General features: G+C 47.6%; 1 protein-coding gene across 1 annotated transcript in view; it reads right to left on the bottom strand.

Moving 5' to 3' along the window:
- The window catches only part of LOC115309581 (flavin-containing monooxygenase 5), a 40,834-nt gene extending 38,221 nt beyond the window's left edge, over positions 1-2,613 (bottom strand). Inside the window, exon 1 of the mRNA XM_042288037.1 lies at positions 2,381-2,613. Within this exon, the coding sequence (XP_042143971.1) occupies positions 2,381-2,613 (233 nt within the window). The remainder of the gene's footprint in view (positions 1-2,380) is intronic.
- Positions 2,614-20,661: the final 18,048 nt, after the last annotated feature.

The raw sequence follows: 20,661 nt of genomic DNA, 5'->3' as shown, positions 1-20,661 counted from the left end.
CTGGGTTGTTTTACATTGAATTATTTGTTACGCGACAGCCTGCACGGCACAATATGTGGGTGCAGTTTCATAATTGGTCATTAATCATAGGAAAGAACAGATTTACAATAGTAAGGGTGCAGGCGAGCTGGTGGATGTTAACCATGTTGAATATACCTGAGACTGGGGTACAAAAGAACATAAAAGTCGAAGAAACAGAACGGGACAGGACGACGTCTCAAACTCAGCTACCAGGTTTATTTAGTCCTCCTCCTTATATAGTCCACAAACAGCCCACCTCCAACACAAAGGGGCAACTCTAACCAGTTCAAACGCCAAACCCTCCAGACAGTCACTATCAACACAAAGGCACAACCTCTAAACAGTCCAAACGCCAAACCCTGTAATATACCTTATTCAGATTCGCGCGCCATCTATCGGATGTGGCGCCAACCTTCCTTCCGACGCCATCTTTGAGGCGACTGGCAAAGCGCTGTGGCCGTTTGCGGCGGGTGGTTATCATTTGAGCCCGTTCTCGTTTCGACCTTCTCACTTGGCCCTTCTCAAAACAACCATTCTCAGAAAGATCATCTCTCTTAGACCTGTCGCCGTTGGTCCTTTCCCGTTTCGTCTTTCGCATTCCAACCCCCCTCATTTGGGCCCGTTCTCGTTTCGCCCTTTTCACCTGGCCCTTTTCAAAACAGCCATTCTCAAAAATATCTCGCTTTGACCCGTCGCACTTGACTCTCTATACCAAAATCGTTTTTAGGGTAATATTAATAAATATGCTGATATAATTTGTGTGTGTCTGTGTGTGCGCCACGCTACAGGCAGACTCTCTCTGCTAAGGATTTTAACAGCGCGTCGAGGTCGTCGTGAAAAGCTGCTAGTGACAATAAAACAGACCAACTATTTATCGCAGCCAGATCATATTCCGAAATGTCACGTTGTTTGAGGTCTCTCGACTTGGGACAATGCCACCACTTCTATAATGCAGTGGTTCTCAAAAGAGGGTCTGCGAAGGCATCCTAGGGGTCCGCGAAGCCCTGTCTCATCAGTCAGGCACGGCAATATTAGTTGTCTTTCTTCACGTTGAGAAGAAACGTTCCAATTTTCGTGAGAGTGCTCTCGTGTGTATGTCAATGAGATAAGTCTACTTCACACTAGCAATTAGTTATATCCATTTATTAAATCATTATCATGATAACCTATACCTTTCTATTCCCCTCACCCCGAACGGGGTCCTCCATCATCTCCGCCTTTCTACAAGAGGTCCGCGAAACGTCAATGGTTGAGAACCACTGCTATTATGTATGCTATTTCTGTTCAAACAAAGTTTCCAAATTAAATGTTCATCGCTTTTTTTTTCTCTCGTTTACTGAGAGGAATTGAAGCAGGCGTCAGTGTACGATTCTCAGTGCGTACCTCTACACATAACGTATATCTGTGCGTACCTCTACACATAACATATATCAGGGTAAGGCTCATCAACAAGGCCGCGAAGGCATAACGACGTTAGAAGCATGCCGAACTAGTGTCATTCGGTCGTAGCGCGAACGGGCGAAATGAGAATGAGTCCAGTTGCGAAAAACACGATTCGGATCTTAGGAGAAGGTTCAAACGAGAAGGACCAAATGAGAAGGGGTCGAAATGTGCAAGGTTCAAATGCGAATGGGACGTTTTGAGATACACCCGTTTGCGGCGCGTGAAAGCGACGCGCAGCGACCGCACGACTGCTCTTATCGTATTCCACGAGGAAATAAAATGAAACCGATGTAAAGATTCGAATCCTATTGTTTTCTTTTCAAGTTAAAGGTATTATAGCCAACGTTTTAATAGTGAAAAGGTAGAGCGGCAGACAAAAGTCACGTAACGGGCGCCCCGCTGCGGCAAGAAACCGAAACACACTTGTCCCGAGCGATAGAATCTCCGCTCGTGCTTCTCGCGTTCCTCGGGCTACCGCTTCTTTTCTCGCCGGGTTTGAAAACCATGTTTCGGGTCCTTCCCGCTGCAAAAGCTGTGCGCTGAATACCGGACTCCCCGCGAGATGCTCTGTGCTACCAGATCCCCGTGCTCCAAATCTGCGACCGGGCACTTTATGTCTCCGTCATCGAACTGCCACGCTTTGGGAGTATAGAGGAGGCTATACTACTGGTAATAAAAATCGTACAGGCCCGCACGTCACCAAATCAGAATATTTGATCTTGAGAGACAATCAGTAAGAGCTAGGTTTGAGCATGGACTTCCAACAAGGACCTAAAATATGATTTCCAGCGTATATTAAAGTGTTATCATGACGCATTTAAGGTATTTGTGGTTTCCGGTAATTTTCTCAATATTTATATACATTTCTCGGTTATCTAAGAGGTGAAACGTGCAAAACACGCAATTGCTTCTCCACCTGAATGCGCCCATTTCCTTGCTGGTATTGAAGACTGTAGACCGCATGATGGACGGCACGCCCTCCTCACTATGGTCCCGGTAGGCCCAGAGGCCGCCCAGGCTGGAAGACATCTCGTAGACGATTGGCTGGAAGCCCTCGTCCAGCATCTGGCGGGCAGAAAGGATGCCGCTCGGTCCGCCTCCCACAATGCAAACCCGCAGAGGGCTGTCCTTATCGCCACTTGGGCGCATGGTGCTTGCGTGACTGTTAATTCGGTCGATGCCGTTCGATTGAAAAACTGCTCAAGGGCACCTAAAAAAACAAGAAACGCGGTGCTTAAAGAAATAAGAAGCCCCGCCCCTGAAAACTCCACCTGCCCACAAATTCCGTTTCCCCGAAATATATGGCGTTGAAACTTTGTTGGCATAAAGGTCTCGCGACGTCAAATGACATCGATTTTCTCCTATATTTAGCCGGGAAAGTCGAGTGGTGTATAAGTCACGGGATGGGATGTTTGCCTATGCATTTAATGGGGAGACTATAAACTCCTATATAAGTCACGTGACATAAGGTCAAGCAACGAGTTTTATCCTGAAATGCATAAATGTACAAAAAGGACGGGCATTAACTTTTTTTATTATTTGGAGAAGAAGTTTAAATAGTATTTCATGATTTCATTATTATCACCGTGGGTCGTTCTGGCATTTATTGTGACAGGAAGACGGTGGGGGGGGGGGGGCAAAGTAACAAACATTGCTTGCAATTGGTGTCCAATTTGTCAAAGTAAACACCAGAGCGGCCCTTCACTGCCTTTGGTGATTCCTCAAAGGTTGGTCTTAGTGCATAGCATATTCTCTCTCATTTTCGACTTTGACTCAGGTAAATTCATGCTTAGATATCTATTAGAAAAATTTATCATCTGCATAGAAAGCATCTGCACAAATTTACATCTAAGGAAAAAACAAACTTATGCTCTGTCTTTAAACGCCCACCGCATCGCCATAGCTTTCCTGTGGAAAAATTTGACTGACGTAATCGCCCTGCTGACTTAAGAGGTAGGTATAATTACTCCCTAAAAACGCGGTAAAAACAATTGATAAAAATGGGGGCGATTTAATATCTTCGACACGAAACCGATGAAGAGAAGCGAATGTAAGAAGACAGGCTTTTTCATTGTTTAATTATTACCATGTGGCTCGCCCTTCTTTGTAAATTCAGAAAAAACACAAGAAATATTCTTTATTTTATCTAAAAGTTAGCTTTTACGGCGAGTAAATTCTGCCTTTACCAAATGCTTATTCGATTAACTGAGCAAAGATTGCTACCGCACATACAACTGCCAATACCTCGAGTTATCTTCAAGTTACCAATACCTCCAATCTCGCCCGCGTGGAAGTATTTTTTTTTCTTTTTTCTTTAATATTAACACACAGAAAGTGTATATTTCTTTGTAGTTCCGCCTGTATATACTAGTTTTCTATTTAGAATGCAGATCGAAGCAAAATAAATTCAAATTGCTGGTAGGCGTAATTATAAGAAGTAGTATTTAAGCCACAATACGGATTACTCAAATGCTATGTCTTTACTTTTGTTACATAATTATATATTTTAGTAAACTTGAAGTATAGCAATAATAAACTAACAGTGTATTGCATTCACTTATGCCGTTTAGAATTTACTTTTCCATATGTATTTAAGCGAGAAAACCCCGATCAAGCCAAAAACGAGCTTGCGGCAAAGTTTTGTTGAGTTAGATATGAAAAGACCCATAAAAAGAGGTAATGAAAGTTAGCGACCACCGAAAACCAAGCTTACCAAATGGAAGCTGTGCTACGTACAAACCTGATGCATTGAAACATCAGCTGTGTAGGCCGGCTGAGTGTAACGTTAGAAACAACTGGCCTCAAGCGTCACATGACCGTATGTTACACTTATTTCTATTTTATTATATTTACATAAGCCAAGTGTACCTGGAGCTTATATTCAAACAGTGCCAGTAAACAACCTTCCATTCGAATGTCTACCTCTACCTGTCTCTCTTATTTTATACCGTTGCGTTCCCATTAAAGGGCACAAAACCACTTTCTGTGGCAGTCTATTTATGGCTATAATTGAATCTAAAGGCTCTAGGCATCCTGCAAAAATCAAAGATCCCATTCATGCGTGGCCGACCTTTCTATTAAAATCGTTATCTAGTAAGACACGTTCACTATGCCAGAAAAACAGGGGGAAAATGGAAGGGCAAGGCGTCGATGGCTACGAGGCCTGGTCTACCTCGCACATGACACTCACACATTGAACACAAAGGGAAAGCTATGTGTGCACCTCTAGGCCCGAATCAAGCACACAGTCGAATGGTGAATTCCGCCCGCAGATACGGAGCGCTCCGAAAGCACCCCTTTTGAAGAGCGCATTTTCCGCTGGCAGATCCGGCTCAAGTTAGTCATCTTCCTCTCGTAGCTTTGTGGCAGCACACGTCCCGTGGAGCGCTTTCAACCCCGTCGAGCATGATTCGTAGAATCCCACGGAGCTTGTCGGAAGTTGAATGAAGCGCGCTACGTCATTTCCTCTAACTCGGCGGTGTGCATTGCCGTCGAGTTGGATATGCTCGGATGCGTGGGTTGCTCACGCGGGATTGTGATGACTCGGGCGCTCGTACTTCGCGTTCATCAGGGGCGCAGAGCCTGGACTGGAGCGTGGCAAATTATAAGCGCTGACGTCCGTGATCGTGAGAGTAAGAACGAAAAGAAAAACGGCTTAGGATTACGCCCAGACAGTGGCGTCACTAGGGTCAGCGACACCCAGGCGGTAGCCCGCCGCGAACCCCCCCCCCCCCTCCCCCCCCCTCTTCCCGCTCGTTCTTGTGACTCCACTGCGCCCAGGACAGAGTGTTTCTCCGTCTTCTCGATGTCCGTGCCGTTGAACGTGAGCTTCACCCGGCTCGCTTCCAGCACGGGCCGAACACCATGTATTTCGTCTTTTCAGGTGACGGTTTCAGGCCCGCACACACGAAGAACGCGTTGACCGTGTGTAGCCCCCGTTGTACCGTGTCGGTCTGCTCCGCTTCGCTCGTTTCGGTCATCGTCCATTTAGTAACATCGTCCGCGTACACAGTGAACGCCAGGCTCGGTATTTGACCTAGTTCCGATAGCAGCAGGATCATGGCGATGTTGAAAAGGGTCGGAGACAGGACTGCGCCCCATGGGACCCCCAAGCGTTGTGACGTTCGCTGCTTTCGTGCTCGCCAGACTTGACCTTGTCCCTTCTTACGTGCAGAAATGTCTTAATGAAGGTTAACGGACTTCCTTGCATCCCCAGCGCTGTCACGGTGCCAAGTACAGTAGCGTAATGGAGCTTGTCAAAGGCCTTCGATATGTCGATCGCCACTAGCATCCTCCGTTGTTTTTGCAGTTTCTAGGCTTCGCGGTCTTATGGAGATGCGCGCCCAGAAGGCTTTCCTTGAGAAGCGCGAGGCTGTTTTACGTGCCGATATGCTTTCTAAAACCCGTTTGGGCTAGGTGTAAGGCTTCATTCTCGTCGGGGATCCAGTCGATCTTTGCCATGAACATTCTGGACTGGTTTGCGGAAGACAGATGTGAGCGAGGTGGGCCTCGTGTTCTGCGGTCTGTCTGGCTTCTTCTTGGGTTTGGGGATGGGCAGACCCAAAAGTTTGCACTCATCCGGGATCCGCCCCTCGCGACAGATCACGTTGACCTGCTCGAGGAGATTGCTCTTATGCACGATCGTCCAGGTCCTTGAGCATTGCGTTGTTTATGCCATCGGAGCCCACCGCGCTCCTCTCGTTTCCCTTCTCGATGGCTGCTTCTACTTTTCGAAAACAAGGTCGCTATAGTCCTCTCTGACCGCTCATTCACACTGGAAGCGAATCCGCGTTCGCAAAGCGGTTGCGAACGCGGTTGTATAAAGATCCAGTACAATTGCACGCGCACTCGATGATATGAAGTGCGCGTGCAATTGCACTGGATCTTTATACAACCGCGTTCGCAACCGCTTTGCGAACGCGGATTCGCTTCCAGTGTAAATGAGCGGTAAAAGGAGGAACGCTTTTGTTCAATGAAACACCGGGTTCTAAGGACTTGCAAGTGTTTGAACGGGCCTTAGCTTTTCGGAAAACGAATGACCTAGAACCGTTTATTAGTAGTTTTGACATGATGATCACCCATAATCCCAGAATTTCCGGAATTGACCGGAGTTGCCCTTTAAGGGACACATGCAAAATAGAAAAAAAAAAACACAAAAAAAAAACACACTTTTTTTAACAGTCTAGATTCAAACAGAATGTCATAAAACGAGTTGGTTCGTCCTCGTCGCCACCGCCGGAAGGGAATTCCGCCACGGCGCGTCGCGCCGTCCATCTTTGACCATTGCAAAGGTCTATCACGTGGTGCTTGCGCTCTTTCAGGAGCTTTCTTTGAGCTCTAAAATTTACATATTAACCTTCGTTTTTTGTTGCACTTCAAACGGAGATGATTAAGCAACGTTTAGAGCATAGGAAGCTCCCGAAAGTGCGCAAGCACCACGTGATAAATAGCGGCCACTTTTCCGTGGGCGCCCTCTGGCGCCAACTACAAATTTGTTTCGCGCCTTAAATATAGCTCTAAAATTTGTTCTCGTTCGTTGTAAATTCGTTTTAGAACTTCCTTTTACCATCCAGGCTGTTTAAAAAAATTAACGATCTGGTTTAGACAGGCGTGTCAAAAAAATAATTTTTACGAGAAAAAAAAATCAGGGCAATATTGACGGTGAGAGATTTACTTAAAATTTTGTTTGCGAAGTCCGTGAGGTAACGGGCCGTTCCGGAATGACTATCTCAGTCATGAAGGCAAAGCCGCACCTCTCCTCCACGCGCCCGAAATGCCGGGAGAGAAAACAAGCGGAAAGGAGGTGACTGCCGACTAAATCGCGGCTCGAGCCGTCATTATTGCTGTATTGTTTTCTTTTTCACGTATAATGTATTATATCCAGTAGATCAGCATCTTTTTTTCGCAACAATACTTAAAAAAAAAAACCTAGCTGGTGCACTCTAAAAAAAAAAAACGGGTATCGCCTTACAGGGTTTTGTCCTATAGAATGCACCCCAATAATTTAGTTCGACGTACAGACGGCCCCAAATTTTACGAGGGGCTTCATAACGGTGCGATATAACTCATTAAATAGCTAAAGTACGCATCAAAGACCACAGAAAGGAAACAATGAGGTTTTGCAGTAAAAAAAAAGAAAAAAAAAAAAAAGAAAGAAAGAAAACGATTTTTTTGTAGTCAGTAACACGTACATTAACTACTTTATGCAGTTGTACCACACGGCTATCAATCCTCTCGTGGAAGTTAGTACCGTCGGATCGACGTCAGTCTCGAGCACTGCACGGGCCCGGGCCAGCCCGAAAGCCCATTCCCTGCCCGGCACGCGGCCGGGCTCGGGCCAGGCCAGGTAGTAGGGATTGTTTCGGGCCCGGGCCGGGCTCGGGCTTGAACAAAAAAGTCTTCGGGCCGCCCGGGCCGGCCTGGCCCGGGCAGTCGTGTGCCGTAAATTCCAAATCGTTGAGAACAAAAAGTCTGCTCATTCAACTTTTAGATTCATTGAAAAAAAAAAAAAGGCGAAGTGTAAAGTCACTGCAGCGTCGTTCACAATGACAAAAAGGCGTCTTGCAGTTAGAAGGCCTTCAAGCGGATAAAAGAAAACGTATGGACTCCACCAGCATAATGGGAAAGTGCGGGCAAGAAAGCGAGAGCACTCCGGTCGCAGAGTACAACATAATTGTATTTTCCTCTGCTTTTCAAACTAAAAATGAACAAAAAAACAACGTGACCTCGGCTTTGTACTTTCTCCGGGGGCCTTACTATGACAAGCTAACTCAATCTAGATAATTTTCTTTTTATACGCAGCCTTTTGAAGATGCACTAGCGAGGTTGTGATTGTCTCTTCTTTTCTTCTAGAATCTTTCCACGTTCGAAATGACCAATAAAATCGGCCTATGTCCTGCCCGTTTTACCAATCGACCAATAAGAAATAGACGCTCGACGGGTCCTTCCGGAGAAACTTTTCTTGTATTGTCGTTTATTTTCTATGCCAACATCTGTCCCGGTGGCAGCAATGGAAGGTGGTGCGTCAATATCGACGATCAGTGAGCTTGACATCACCTACACTTTATAACCTTGTTGAGAAGACGAACTTTAATGCTCTGTGTGGGAAAAATTTCTGACAGCCGTGAACTCCAGAGCGCTGGTGCAAAAAAAGACATGTTCAGGGTCGTTCGCTCAAAAATCGGGACGTCTCATCTCAGTCGCTACAAGTGCAAGGTTTCATCGAACAGCACAAGTATTTTTTTTTTTATATTTTATCACCTCAATGCCCTAAACCTCCCTTGCCCGCAGACGTAAAGGAGAAAGTGACAACCACGGTGCGCGAAAAGTATCCATGCTAAAGTCTGTCTGCTCCCAGTTCGAGGAGATAAAGCTCTACTGGAATCAAGGACCAGTGGAAAGCGTCAACAAGACAGTACTCACCGAGTTAATCGAGTTCCTGCAACCCTTTAAAAATGCTAGCGACGCGCTCAAGGAGGTAAGAAACGTAAAAAACTTCTTTCGGTTGTGTTTAACGCTTCCGCGTTGAAGAAGTATCTTGAAATAGCTCCGGTGTCTGCAGTAGAGGTAGTGGAAATCGAGAAGATCGAGGCCCCTGCTCGTTATTTCCTGGAGACACAGCTGAAAATTTCACTCCTCCGCAAAACCGCCACATTTCTCTGACCTCAGTTCCACCAACTCCGCAACTCCGTGTCACTGTAGCAATGACCTAAGATGAAGATGAGACTGACGATGACGTTCGAGATCCCGCTTCGAGAACAAGGTTCTGGGTTTGTTTCAAGACTGGTGTGAGGCCGAGGATGACAAGGTAGTCACCGACGAATTGGTGGAATATCCGCACGGCAAGAAGGACTACTCGTGCTCAGGAGTGTTTTAGCTTTGTGGCTTCTGGAGAGCGCACGAGAAGGAATTCCCTAAACTGTCCCTTCTACCCAAACGTATCCTGTGCATCCCTGAGTGTTAGCAGCGAACGGAACCTTAGCGCGGAGGCCTACGGTATGCAAGCAAGACGGACCCGCCTGAAGAAAGAGTCAATGGGCAGTTTATTGTTTCTCCACAAAAACATGTAGGAAGGAAAGTTCCCTGCGAAACGAATTGAATGCAACAACAAAAAATGCATAATCTGTTTAAAACATTCATAAATAAGAAATGTCCTTCTTTTGTCTCAATACTTCTCGGTCTGCCATGTGTTCAAAAACTGTCGCAAATGATGTGCATATTTCGCCCATATTATTGAAAATACATCTTCTAAGTCATTTATGGTGCAAAAAAAAAAAAAAAATCTTTGCCCTGGTTTTCTGTCTTGAACCGGGTTCAGGCTTTTATTTTAATATTTTATCGGGCTCGGGCCAAGCCCGGGCCGTGTCTCTGTCGGGCCGAGCTGGGCCGGGCCTAGAAATTAAAACTTCTGTCGGGCACGGACCGGGCCCGGGCCGTGTCTCTACCGGGCCGGGCCTAAAAATTCCGGCCCGTGCAGTGCTCTAGTCAGTGCGCTGTACGTTGAACTGAAGTTTTAGGGTGTATTATATGGGACAGAGGGTGTAAGAATACACCCTTTTTTAGAGAGTGGTGTCTTTCCTGAGACTCGGGTTTTATTACCATGAATCTTTATGTCGGGCGCCTTTTCACGTTAGAGCATTAAAGTCCATGGTTGAAAAAGAAATGTTCAGATAACTGAATCGGAATATCCAAATTAACAGGCTGGTGGTCTGCGTCACTTCCACGTGCTTCTCTGAGTTAACTTTGCTCACGATGTCACGACGTGGATGAGCGATTTTAAACATCACGAGCACAGAAGGACATTTTGGTGTTTAGTGTTTTGGTGTATAAACATAGTTAAAATTGCGCACAAATGGAAATATCCCGAGCTTGACTTGTGCGGAAGGCTAGATTCAATGGTCGCCGATTATTTCTACAAATTCCCTGACAGATTCACTATCATATACACGTACTGGAGTCCTTTCTCCAAGAAGCGAGGTTCTGGTGGCAATTCGTTGCTTGGCCGCTATTCTTTGTAGTGGCGGAAAAAAAAAAAAAGAATGAGAGGGGGGGGGGGGTGGAAGCAACGGTTTTCGGAGACAATTTTTTTTTTTTTTTTTGCGATTGCGAGATTTTGTTGTGTTAAGGTATGCTTTTGTTTAGGGGGCTACAATATGCTGTAAACAATTTTACGCACTTCCCACAAATATTTTACCGATAACGACAGTTGTAAAGTATTACGCACTGCCTCGAGTGCTTGACCTTACGCACTGGATCGTCACAGGAGCGAGCATTTCTGCAAAATAAGTACGAGTACCTATTTCTCCCTTTGAATTGATCACTTCTGTGGTGTCACGACGAACACACATTCACTATGAAATCATAAGAAATAATGATAGATCATGACATTTATTGGTTCCAAACACTAGAGCCACATTATTTAGGTTGTAAATAAACTGGGCGAAGTTCATGCGTGGTGTTTGCTTCGAAGTTCGCATGTGTTGAGGATGAGTAGCCAAAAAGCCCAGGCTGTAGGCTGCATCCTGTAGTGGCCTAATATCTCCCCAACTCGGGAAAGCGGGGGGGGGGGGGGGGGGGGGGAGAGAAAGGGGTGGTTGTCGTTTGAAGGTAGTATTTATTCTCACAGGAGAGTTGCCAGTCGTTAAAAAGTCGACTCGCTCATAACGGGAAAGCCTGGGGGGCCACATGTATTGTAACTATGAATAAAATGGGGTATACAGCTAGGTTACTGAGAAGTTGTGATACTGCAAGCGATGGGGCGTTGTGGAGGCGAGTGAAGCAAAGACCTATGTTACGACTGCGCCGTCTTCATCAGAGGCCAGAATTTCAGTGTGCTCCTTCCACCCTTTTGACGCCAATCTTTCCAATATTGGATAAATCCGGTACAGCGTTGGTCGCGCAAGCCCCCGCATAATGCCGCGCGCCAAGTAGGCAGCGCGGCCGTAGCCTAACGGTTATCGCGCTTGCCTCCCACGCGAAGGGCCAGGGTTCGATTCCTGGCCGCGGCTATGCATTTTTGATGATACTGTATTGTGATGTTCTGGTGAAATCGAGAACCGTCTAGCTGATTCGAGGTCAGAATGTTCTACGCGTCGAACCTTCTACGTCGAATGCTCCAGAAGCCAACGTGTGTACAAAAGCGGCTCCGCGGGCAAGCCGGAGTCAGTTTTCGCCCCAGCGTTCGACTGTGCTGCTGCGCCGACTTCGACGCCCGCGACGCTCTGTTATTCTCTTTGTACCCTTTTAGTTTTGGCACAAGTTCGCCACATTAAACGTTCATTTCTTTCTGTTTATTTATTGTTTTTGGTCACCACCCGTGACATTTTGGTGGAGGTGCGGGGTACCGCATGCCCGTGCAGCGTTCCCCTCCAAGAGCCCGCAGTGCAAGTCCAGTTCCAAGCCCAGTGAGGAGACCAGTCCCCGCGGAACCCGAAACCCGGACCAGCCGGCGCATCAAGGGAGAGGATACTGAATGCGGTTCGTTACTGGACAAGCCCAAGCCGAGGACGACGACGATGGCCAACCAGTCGCAGACCCCGGCCGCTCCTGCCTTCATCTACCTGTCCGTCGTACCCCGGACTCCGACGCCATTCCACGGGGACGCCCACGAAGACGTCGAGGACTGGCTTCAACAGTACGAGCGGGTGGCCCAGCACAACCGATGGACGGACGACCAGCGCCTGCAGAACCTTTACCTCGCGCTCGAAGGAACGGCCAGGCACTGGTTCGAGAATCAGGAGACTTCGTTGATCTCGTGGACCGCCGGCAAGAATGAGTTGAGGCGAACTTTCACTAACCAGTATCGACGGGAGAGGGCCGAGGACCTTCTTCGAATGAGAACCCAGGGCGCAAACGAGACCATCACCAGTTTCGTCGAGGATGTCCTGCGCCTGGTCACTCGCGCCGACCCTCAAGCCACCGACGAAAAGAAGTTGCGGATCCTGATGCGAGGCGTACGAGATGACATCTTCGGAGGCCTCGTCCGCAACCCGCCGACCACCGTCGAAACGTTTGTAACAGAGGCGACTAACATTGAACGGGCCCTGCAAGCACGAGCCGCTCACTTCCATCGAGCTCCTGCCGTCGCTGCACCCACGCCGTCAAGCTGCGCCCTCAGCCCCAATATTCCGGGGATCCAAGAAATAGTCCGGGACATCGTCCGTGAAGAACTGAAGAAGCTGATACCTGCCGCCGAACGTCCAGCTTCACTCTCGATCGCCGAGGTTGTTCGAGAAGAGGTCCAGCAAGCGCTCCAGCCAGACGTTCTCGCCGACGCCGCACCGGAACCACCAGCTGTGACCTATGCCGCCGTTGTTCGTCGTCCGCAGCCTCCTATTGCTCGGCAGTACCCATCTGCACCCCGACGAGAAGTCTCTTCGCCGCTGTACGCGCCGCGCCAAGAGCAGCGTGGACTTCGAAAGACCGACGTGTGGCGCACGGATGACGGACGCCCGGTGTGCTTCCACTGCGGGGAGGCTGACCACGTTTACCGGAGGTGCCCCTACCGCCAGCTCGGCCTGCGAGGATTCGCTCCAAACGACCGTCGACCTCGTGTTGGAGAACGACCAAGGGACATCGAGGAATACCTTCGTCGCCCTCCGTCACCAGCGCCCACCGCACCACGAGGTTCCCGTGGTGCGGTGGACCTAAACGTCGTCATCGACGGCCACGACGCATCGGCACTCGTGGACACCGGAGCAGACTACTCAGTCTTGAATGGGAGGCTCTCCCGCCGCCTTCGAAAGGTCATGACGCCGTGGGAAGGACCCCAAATACGAACCGCCGGAGGATATCTCATCACACCAGTCGGGAGATGCACTGCTCGCGTCGAGATCCACGGTGAAACGTGCCCTGTCAAGTTCGTCGTTCTGCAAGACTGTTCGAGGGACGTTATCCTCGGAATGGACTTTCTCTTCGAGTATGGCGCCGTCATCGACCTCGGAACAAACCGCTGACGCTACGAAAACCTGCTCCACCAGCGGAGGAACCCCAAGCGACGTCACCCACGGTCCGAGTCCTCGCAAACCACGTAAACCTACCACCGCGGTCGAGTATTTTCGTACTTGCCGGGATCGATGAAGCTTCCTGTGGTGAAGTTCTTCTCGAGGGAAGCCTCCAATTGCTCCTGGGAAGAGGCATACGCGTCGCAAGGGGAGTAGCTGAACTTCAGGATGGGCGGACTGTGGCCCTCGTGACGAACTTCCGAAACGAAACGCAACACCTCACGAAAGGTGCAGCCGTGGGCCACGTCGAGAAACTCCGAAACCCCGCCGAAATCACCGCGATTACTGACGAATCCTCGCCGCCCCAGCAAGACAGTACGTCGCCAGCGCAGCTCGACATTGACCCTAAGCTTCCGGACCCTAAACGGCGTCAGCTGGTTAACCTCCTCGCCGAATACCGCGACTGCTTTGCGACGTCGTCGAAGGTGCACCAGACCGCGGTTGCCAAGCACCGCATCGTTACCGAGGACGACGCGCGCCCTGTGCATCGATCGCCGCACAGAGTCTTCGCTAAGGAAAGGGAGGTGATCCATCAGCAAGTTCAAGAGATGCTGAATGAAGACATAATCCAACCTTCAAGCAGTCCATGGGCCTCTCCAGTCGTGCTGGTTAAGAAGAAGGACGGAACTCTTCGGTTCTGCGTGGACTACCGGCAGCTCAACACGGTTACGAAGAAAGACGTCTACCCACTCCCCGCATCGACGACACTCTAGACCGGCTGCGCCACTCTCGATACTTTTCATCGATGGACCTGAAGAGCGGCTACTGGCAAATCGAGGTCGACGAACGGGACCGAGAGAAGACAGCCTTCGTCACGCCGGATGGACTGTACGAGTGCAAGGTGATTCCCTTCGGACTATGCACGGCGCCAGCAACTTTCCAGCGTGTCATGGACACCGTACTGGCAGGGCTGAAGTGGCAGAGTTGTCTCGTCTACCTTGACGACGTCGTAGTATTTTCAGCTGACTTCGACGAGCACTTGAGACGACTCCGAGCTGTTCTTCAAGCCATTCAGACCGCCGGACTCACACTCAAGCCGTCAAAGTGCCGGTTCGCCTATGACGAACTGAAGTTCCTTGGCCACGTGGTTAGTAACGAAGGCGTCCGCCCAGACCCCGAGAAGACTCGCGCCGTCGCGGCATTTCCAGCGCCGACAGATAAGAAGGCCGTGCGAACGCGCGGCCTTCTTATTTGTCAAGATAAGAAGGCCGCGCGCCTTTATCAAGTTATGGAACAGTCATCAAGCAGAGGTAAGGACAAATAAACACGGAAAATAGTGCAAAATGGGAGGAACAACCTGTGAGAGGAGATGTGTGTTTCAGACAGTAATGAAGAGATTAGGGAAAGCCACTTGATTTATATGTTTCGGAAAGAAATGTATTATCGACGACCTGAACCCTTTCTTGCGCAAGCCAGTCCTTGTGCAAACACGGGAATGGTTCCAGCAGCCGCACGATGCCAGAGAGCGGCTGATGGAACGACCCCAGCACACCACGACCCCTCGATCTCCACCGACCGAGCGGCCTCGGGCCTGCAGCTCATGGGAAAAAGCGTTCAGTCGCGCTGGCTTCCTCAGTCTCGCGGATTGAGCGTGCCCGCGTCAACGAGGGAAGACACCTGCACGTCTCAAGTCGTTATGGCGTTTGCAGGTAGCCGCTCATTTCGCGCTTTTTGAGGATTGTTTTTACAGGAAAAGCCGCTACAGAAGAAGCCCCCGCCGACACGTGACTTTTGGTAGAGGGTGAAAAGTGGAGGGGTGCTAGGGGTATTTCCCTACCTTGCGGAAAATAGTTTCGTAGGTCGAAATATCATAACAACTTTTTTTTTCCAGTAGCGTAGCACTAGCACTGCAGCTAGACGCGCAGTCGTCCGGATGAGCTCATCGTCGTGGCGCGAGACTTGATCCCTTGACGGTCAGGTGCACTCGCTCAGCGTACTCTCCGAACGTCGTGGTAATAAAGAGGGGCCAGTCATAACAATCGCAACTTAAGAAAACATGAAAAAGGAGGAGAGTTTGTTATAAAAGACCGTCTGGGCCGAGGCAAACCTCACATGTTTCGTCATGGACACCAAAGATGCCGACACTCGCTTACCCAACCCTGCACAGCCTGTTCCTGAAATTCAACGATGTCTTTCCACCAAGCGCCACGGTGGAACGTCTTTTTAGCTTGGCTGGGGACGTCTTTAGGAGGAAAAAGGTAAAACTCTCCGATAGGACTTTGAAAGTAAATAGACAGATCTCACTAAGCGTTCATCGCATGCGTGACGCCGCCATAAATTTAGTTCACAGGAGCCATACGGGAGAGCACGACAGGACTCGTGCAGTGTCATGCTCTACACGCGCAGAGCGCCAGCGAGGTTGTCCCACGTGCCCAAAGACTAAAGTTCCCCCAATGCATTGCGGTATCGGAGGCGTAGTCCAAGTGGCTGGTGAGATGGGTCTCTTGCTTCAGCTAGCGAATAAACTATATTGGTGAATACGTAAGTTATAAAATGACTTCATTTATTTAAGGCCCGCAGGGTTTACAGTAGTTTACTCAATTGCTATTGCAAATGCGTAATTTCTACTCTACTCCAACTACTTTTGGCGTCGATACTCAGTAACTTTACTACCTTTTTTGAGTAGTTTGTACATCTCTGCGCTGGGGTCACTAAAAGAGAGTGCCCACGGGGAAACCACGTGATTCCTCAAAGTACGTCACTCGAGAGGCGACGTGGAGAGTTGAGAGGCACTTGGACCTTCGATTTGTTTCATTTTTTTACATAAAACTACCGCTCGCAATAAAATACGGTTTTCTGTTCTTCGTTCCATGGGCGACACCGATTAATTTCAGCACTTAATTTTGCAAGTCTAAAAATCGTTGCACCGCCCCTTTAAGAACATAATTTAAAACGTGCTAAACATCGCCGAAAAATGCCCCAATATAAAAGAGTTGCGCAGAAGGCCAAGTTTGCCATTTTATTTTGACTTCTGATATAAAATAAAATAAAATAAATTTAACTTAGTCATGTACAGTAGTTTGTGTGATTTAAGTGTTTAGATATTTACGATGTGGACAGTTATACTTTTTATTCCTGCGCTCCTCAAAATTGCGTGTTTGAGCAATTGGGAAAATCGTTGTTCAACCTTCTCTCAAACGCGATTTTCTTTACGAAAACAAGAAAGGTTCTTTTGCAGAAGTAACTTCTGTTCCCTTGTGCGGACGTGTTTCGCTACCTCATTGAAGCATTTATATATGTAAAAATAGGCGTGACATCCCTATGACTGTCCTTATGGGAACAGACGCAGCTGTGACACACAGTGGAAAATCACTCCTTTCGAAAACATCACGTGATGTTTATCCACGTTTTCCAGAATCTGACCTCGACTTCGAGGCTTTATTCAACACACACACAGAAACACGAAAACAAATAAATATATGGAGACATGCGCCAAAGTGGAGCAGGTAGAAATCTGGGGCTCTCATAAGAGGTGCAGAAATCGCGCGGGAGCCTTACCACAACTAGTAGCATTGTACTCGCTCCACGAACGGTAACTTTAGCGCACTACAACCCTTCTCACACGATCAACGTCTTTCTGATAATTACTGATTTTGTGGTTTTCGATGATGCTCAGTGAGTGCCATTTGTGTATTTTCACTAAGTAAAAACTTAATTAGTCATTTCTAATTATTATCGAACTAATTAAAAATTATCGCGTGTTCTGACGTATACGTCACCCCATATATATACCGGGTGTTCATTTTTAATCCGAACATATTAAAAAAAAAAAAAAAAAGCCGCGAAAGTTACTCTTATGCTGCTTGTGGAGGTGAGCTATACTACCAGGGGGACATATTAGAGGGGGCTAATCGTAACGATCAGTTGGCTAATTAACTAAAATTCGATAATTTTTCTTTTTAATTAGTGAAAATAGACATATGGTTCCAATTAGAAACTTGCTCAGCGTCATCGAAAAGCACTAAATCAGTCATTTTCAGAAATACTTTGAGCGCGTGAGAAGCTTAGTAGTGCACTAAAGCTACCACTCGTGGAGCAGGTACAAAGCTAGCGGTTGCGGTAAGGCGCCCCGCGCGATTTTTCCGTCTCTTATCTCGCCCCAGCCTTGTACCTGCTCCACGAGTCGTAACTTTAGTGCACTACTACGCTTCTCACGCGCTCAAAGACTTTCTGAAAATGACTGATTTAGTGGTTTTCGGTAACCTTGTGCAAGTTTCTAATTGGAACCATATGTCTATTTTAATTATTAAAAAGTTAATTAACGATTTTAATTAATTAGCCAACTGATCTTTACTATTAGCCCGCTATAATATGTCCCCCTGGCCGTATTACTCACCTGCACAAACCGTATCAGTGCATCGTTTACGGATTTTTGTAAATAAATCTGTTCAAATTAAAAATGAACACCCGGTATATACGAATGCCTGCCTAATGTCAAAACGTCGAATAAATTCTCCTGTTTTGTTTTTGCTGTTTCCACCGTCACTCTAGATCCCTGTTTTCAATTTCTTAGGCCTTCAAGCCAACATTCCTCCATATATTTATTGTTTTCGTGTTTGTGTTTGTGTGTTGAAAATAGCCTTGAAATCGAGGTCAGATTCTGTAAAAAGTGGAAAAACATCACGTGATGTTTTTGAAAAGAGTGATTTTCCACTGTGCGTCACAGCTGGGTGTGTTTACTTAAGGACGGTCATAGGGATGTTACGCCTACTTTTTGTTTTAAATAAAATGTTTATAATGAGGTAGCCAAACAATAAAACAATGCTTACTTTTGCAAAAAAAAAATACTTTCTGGTTTTTGCAAAGCAAATCGCGTCTGAGGTGAAGTGGAACAACGATTTCCCCAATCGCGCCTTGACGCAATCTTGAAGACCATAGGATAGAAAGTAAACTTTCTACATCGCAAATGTTTTTATACATAAAGCACGCAAACTAATGTACATTAATAAGATAAATTTACTTTACTTAAGTTTATATCCAAAGTAAAAGTTCTTTAAATGACGGAAACGTGTCGTGAGGTCTACATTCCTTTCATATCGTTGCCAGAAACATATTTTGAACTATTTTCGTCGAAATCACACCATAAAATAGCACAATCCATAGCGTCGTAGTGCCACTGCAGTATAATAAGAAAAACCTAAAATGTTTCTATTCTTATTTTAAACAGTGGTTACACAATACTGCAAGTATATACAAGTGTCCCAAATGTCTTAAAACACACTGTACAAAGAACAAACAAACAACAACAACGGAGCGCTTTGTGAGTGTGAAACCAGTTGCATGTTGCTAAAACGTGTATTGGGAAAGTACACAATTTTTTTTTTGGTGCACCTAGCAATTAGTAAACTAATTAGCTGATTTTTTAAACTTACTATAGTGCTAGGGCCGAGGTGTGAAATGAAAATTCGTAGAGTGCATTGATGAGCACCATAATAAGGTGTTTACTACTTGATACGCTTTGCGCGTTTCTTTTTATTAAACTAAAAAAAAAAAGACGCGAAACAATTAAAAAAAAAAAAACGAGACATCGCGCCCCCGTGTCGCGCTTACAGCGTTTTTAGACGTGCTACGAAGGAACGAAGTCCACCTTGCAGCTGGCGCGCTGTCCAAGACGGGGCATTGCGGCACAAGGCGCCGCAATGAACCGTCTCGTGCCGTGCTTATCTTCGGGGAATATCCCAACTCAAAGCCCTGTTTCGGACAGCGCACCAATGGACTTCGTTCCTTCAGAGCATGTCTAAACAGGGTACACACGAGAGGTGAAAATGGGCAGCGAGCGGCAGTAGCATATCGACTGGCGATGGCTTCTCTACGTCACTTCGGGGCGGCACCGTGCTGCCCTGACCTGGTCAATAGAATGCCGCGTGGCGCGCAGGATATTAAAAAGTGGTTCTTAATATGCTCTACAACTTTCCCATTGACACCTTGGCCCTTAAAGGGGTACAGAAACAAAATGTTAGCTCTTATTTCTTTGTTTAGCCAGAAACTGCGTGGTATCAGCTCCCTAGAAAGACCAGTCTGCCGCTCGTAAACGCTCGAAAACTAATTTTAATATGAATACAACGATTTCTGCATGAACAAAGCCCGGTAGTTTTGAGGCCGATGTATAGTTATACGTTGAATGCCTCCCGCCCCAGGGCAACTCCCGGAAGTACAGCGCAAATGTGTAGACAGCTCGGGCTTGAACGGTATCATTAAGTTTGGCGAAGAAATCCAGAGTGCTTCCGCAACGTCCATTCCACACCATCAAGATCGCTGTTCTTAGCAGACGATATGTAGGAGCTCGATCTGATGATGCGGGGACCTCTGCCGGGCCGACCCAGAGCTGTCCACACTGAGAGAGTTTGGCCAATAGGCGGAGCTTGTGGTGCGCTAGAACCAGCGGATTTCGCGATAACACAAAATTGCGTTACTTCGTTGTCTCGTTTATTCCTGAGAAATCGCATAGAGTTCCAATGAGTCAGAGCCACAATGTGGCGGACAGAATTAGTCATCCCTTGGTTGTCAGACTACTCTGCTGCGGTTAGCAGGCTCTCAATATCTCTGAAAAGTCCAAACTCTCTAAGTATAAAGTGCTCTGGGCTGACCATACCACTTCCCAAGCCTACCGCGGATGCGCTGTGAATAACGCGCCAAAATATGGTGATGTTGTACAAATGGCAAATATGGCAAAAATGTGAGCTCGTTCGGCGCATGCGCTCTAAATATTGCCCATATAGCGTCCAGTGAATACCCCCTATTAGCGCCGAGATGTTTCGGTGGCGCCCTCTTATGGTTTCCCTCCGTGACGTCACAACTGGGATTTGCGTCACCGTGACGTCACCAGTTGTTATTCTGGCTACTTACCATCGGGTATGACGACGAATTCGATGGTGTGTTTAAAAAGCACAGTAGAAGCTAGGAGCCATCGCAATCCGAAACTAACACCGTCAACGTTGACAATCTGACAATGCTCATATGTCCATGGTTTGGCCAATCGTGGAAATCTGACCACAGCGACGCTTTTGGCCGCGCACATCGCTAATAGGGGGCATTCACTGTGTGGGCACCCTGGCGGCTCCCAAGCCAAGTTGCCCGACTGCGAGGCTCAAGCCGAACTTTTCCCGCGTGGCGGCGACGTCACGCCAGCCACGCGCACATCGGATGCGCCGCCTTGATAAGGCAGATCAGAGGCGGCGCACGGAGAGTCGCTGCC

Source organism: Ixodes scapularis, unplaced genomic scaffold (assembly GCF_016920785.2).
Source record: "Ixodes scapularis isolate PalLabHiFi unplaced genomic scaffold, ASM1692078v2 ptg000943l_1__unscaffolded, whole genome shotgun sequence".
NCBI classification, from domain to species: domain Eukaryota; kingdom Metazoa; phylum Arthropoda; class Arachnida; order Ixodida; family Ixodidae; genus Ixodes; species Ixodes scapularis.
Note: the sequence above shows the minus strand (reverse complement) of the source record. Positions and strands in the feature narration are given on the sequence as shown.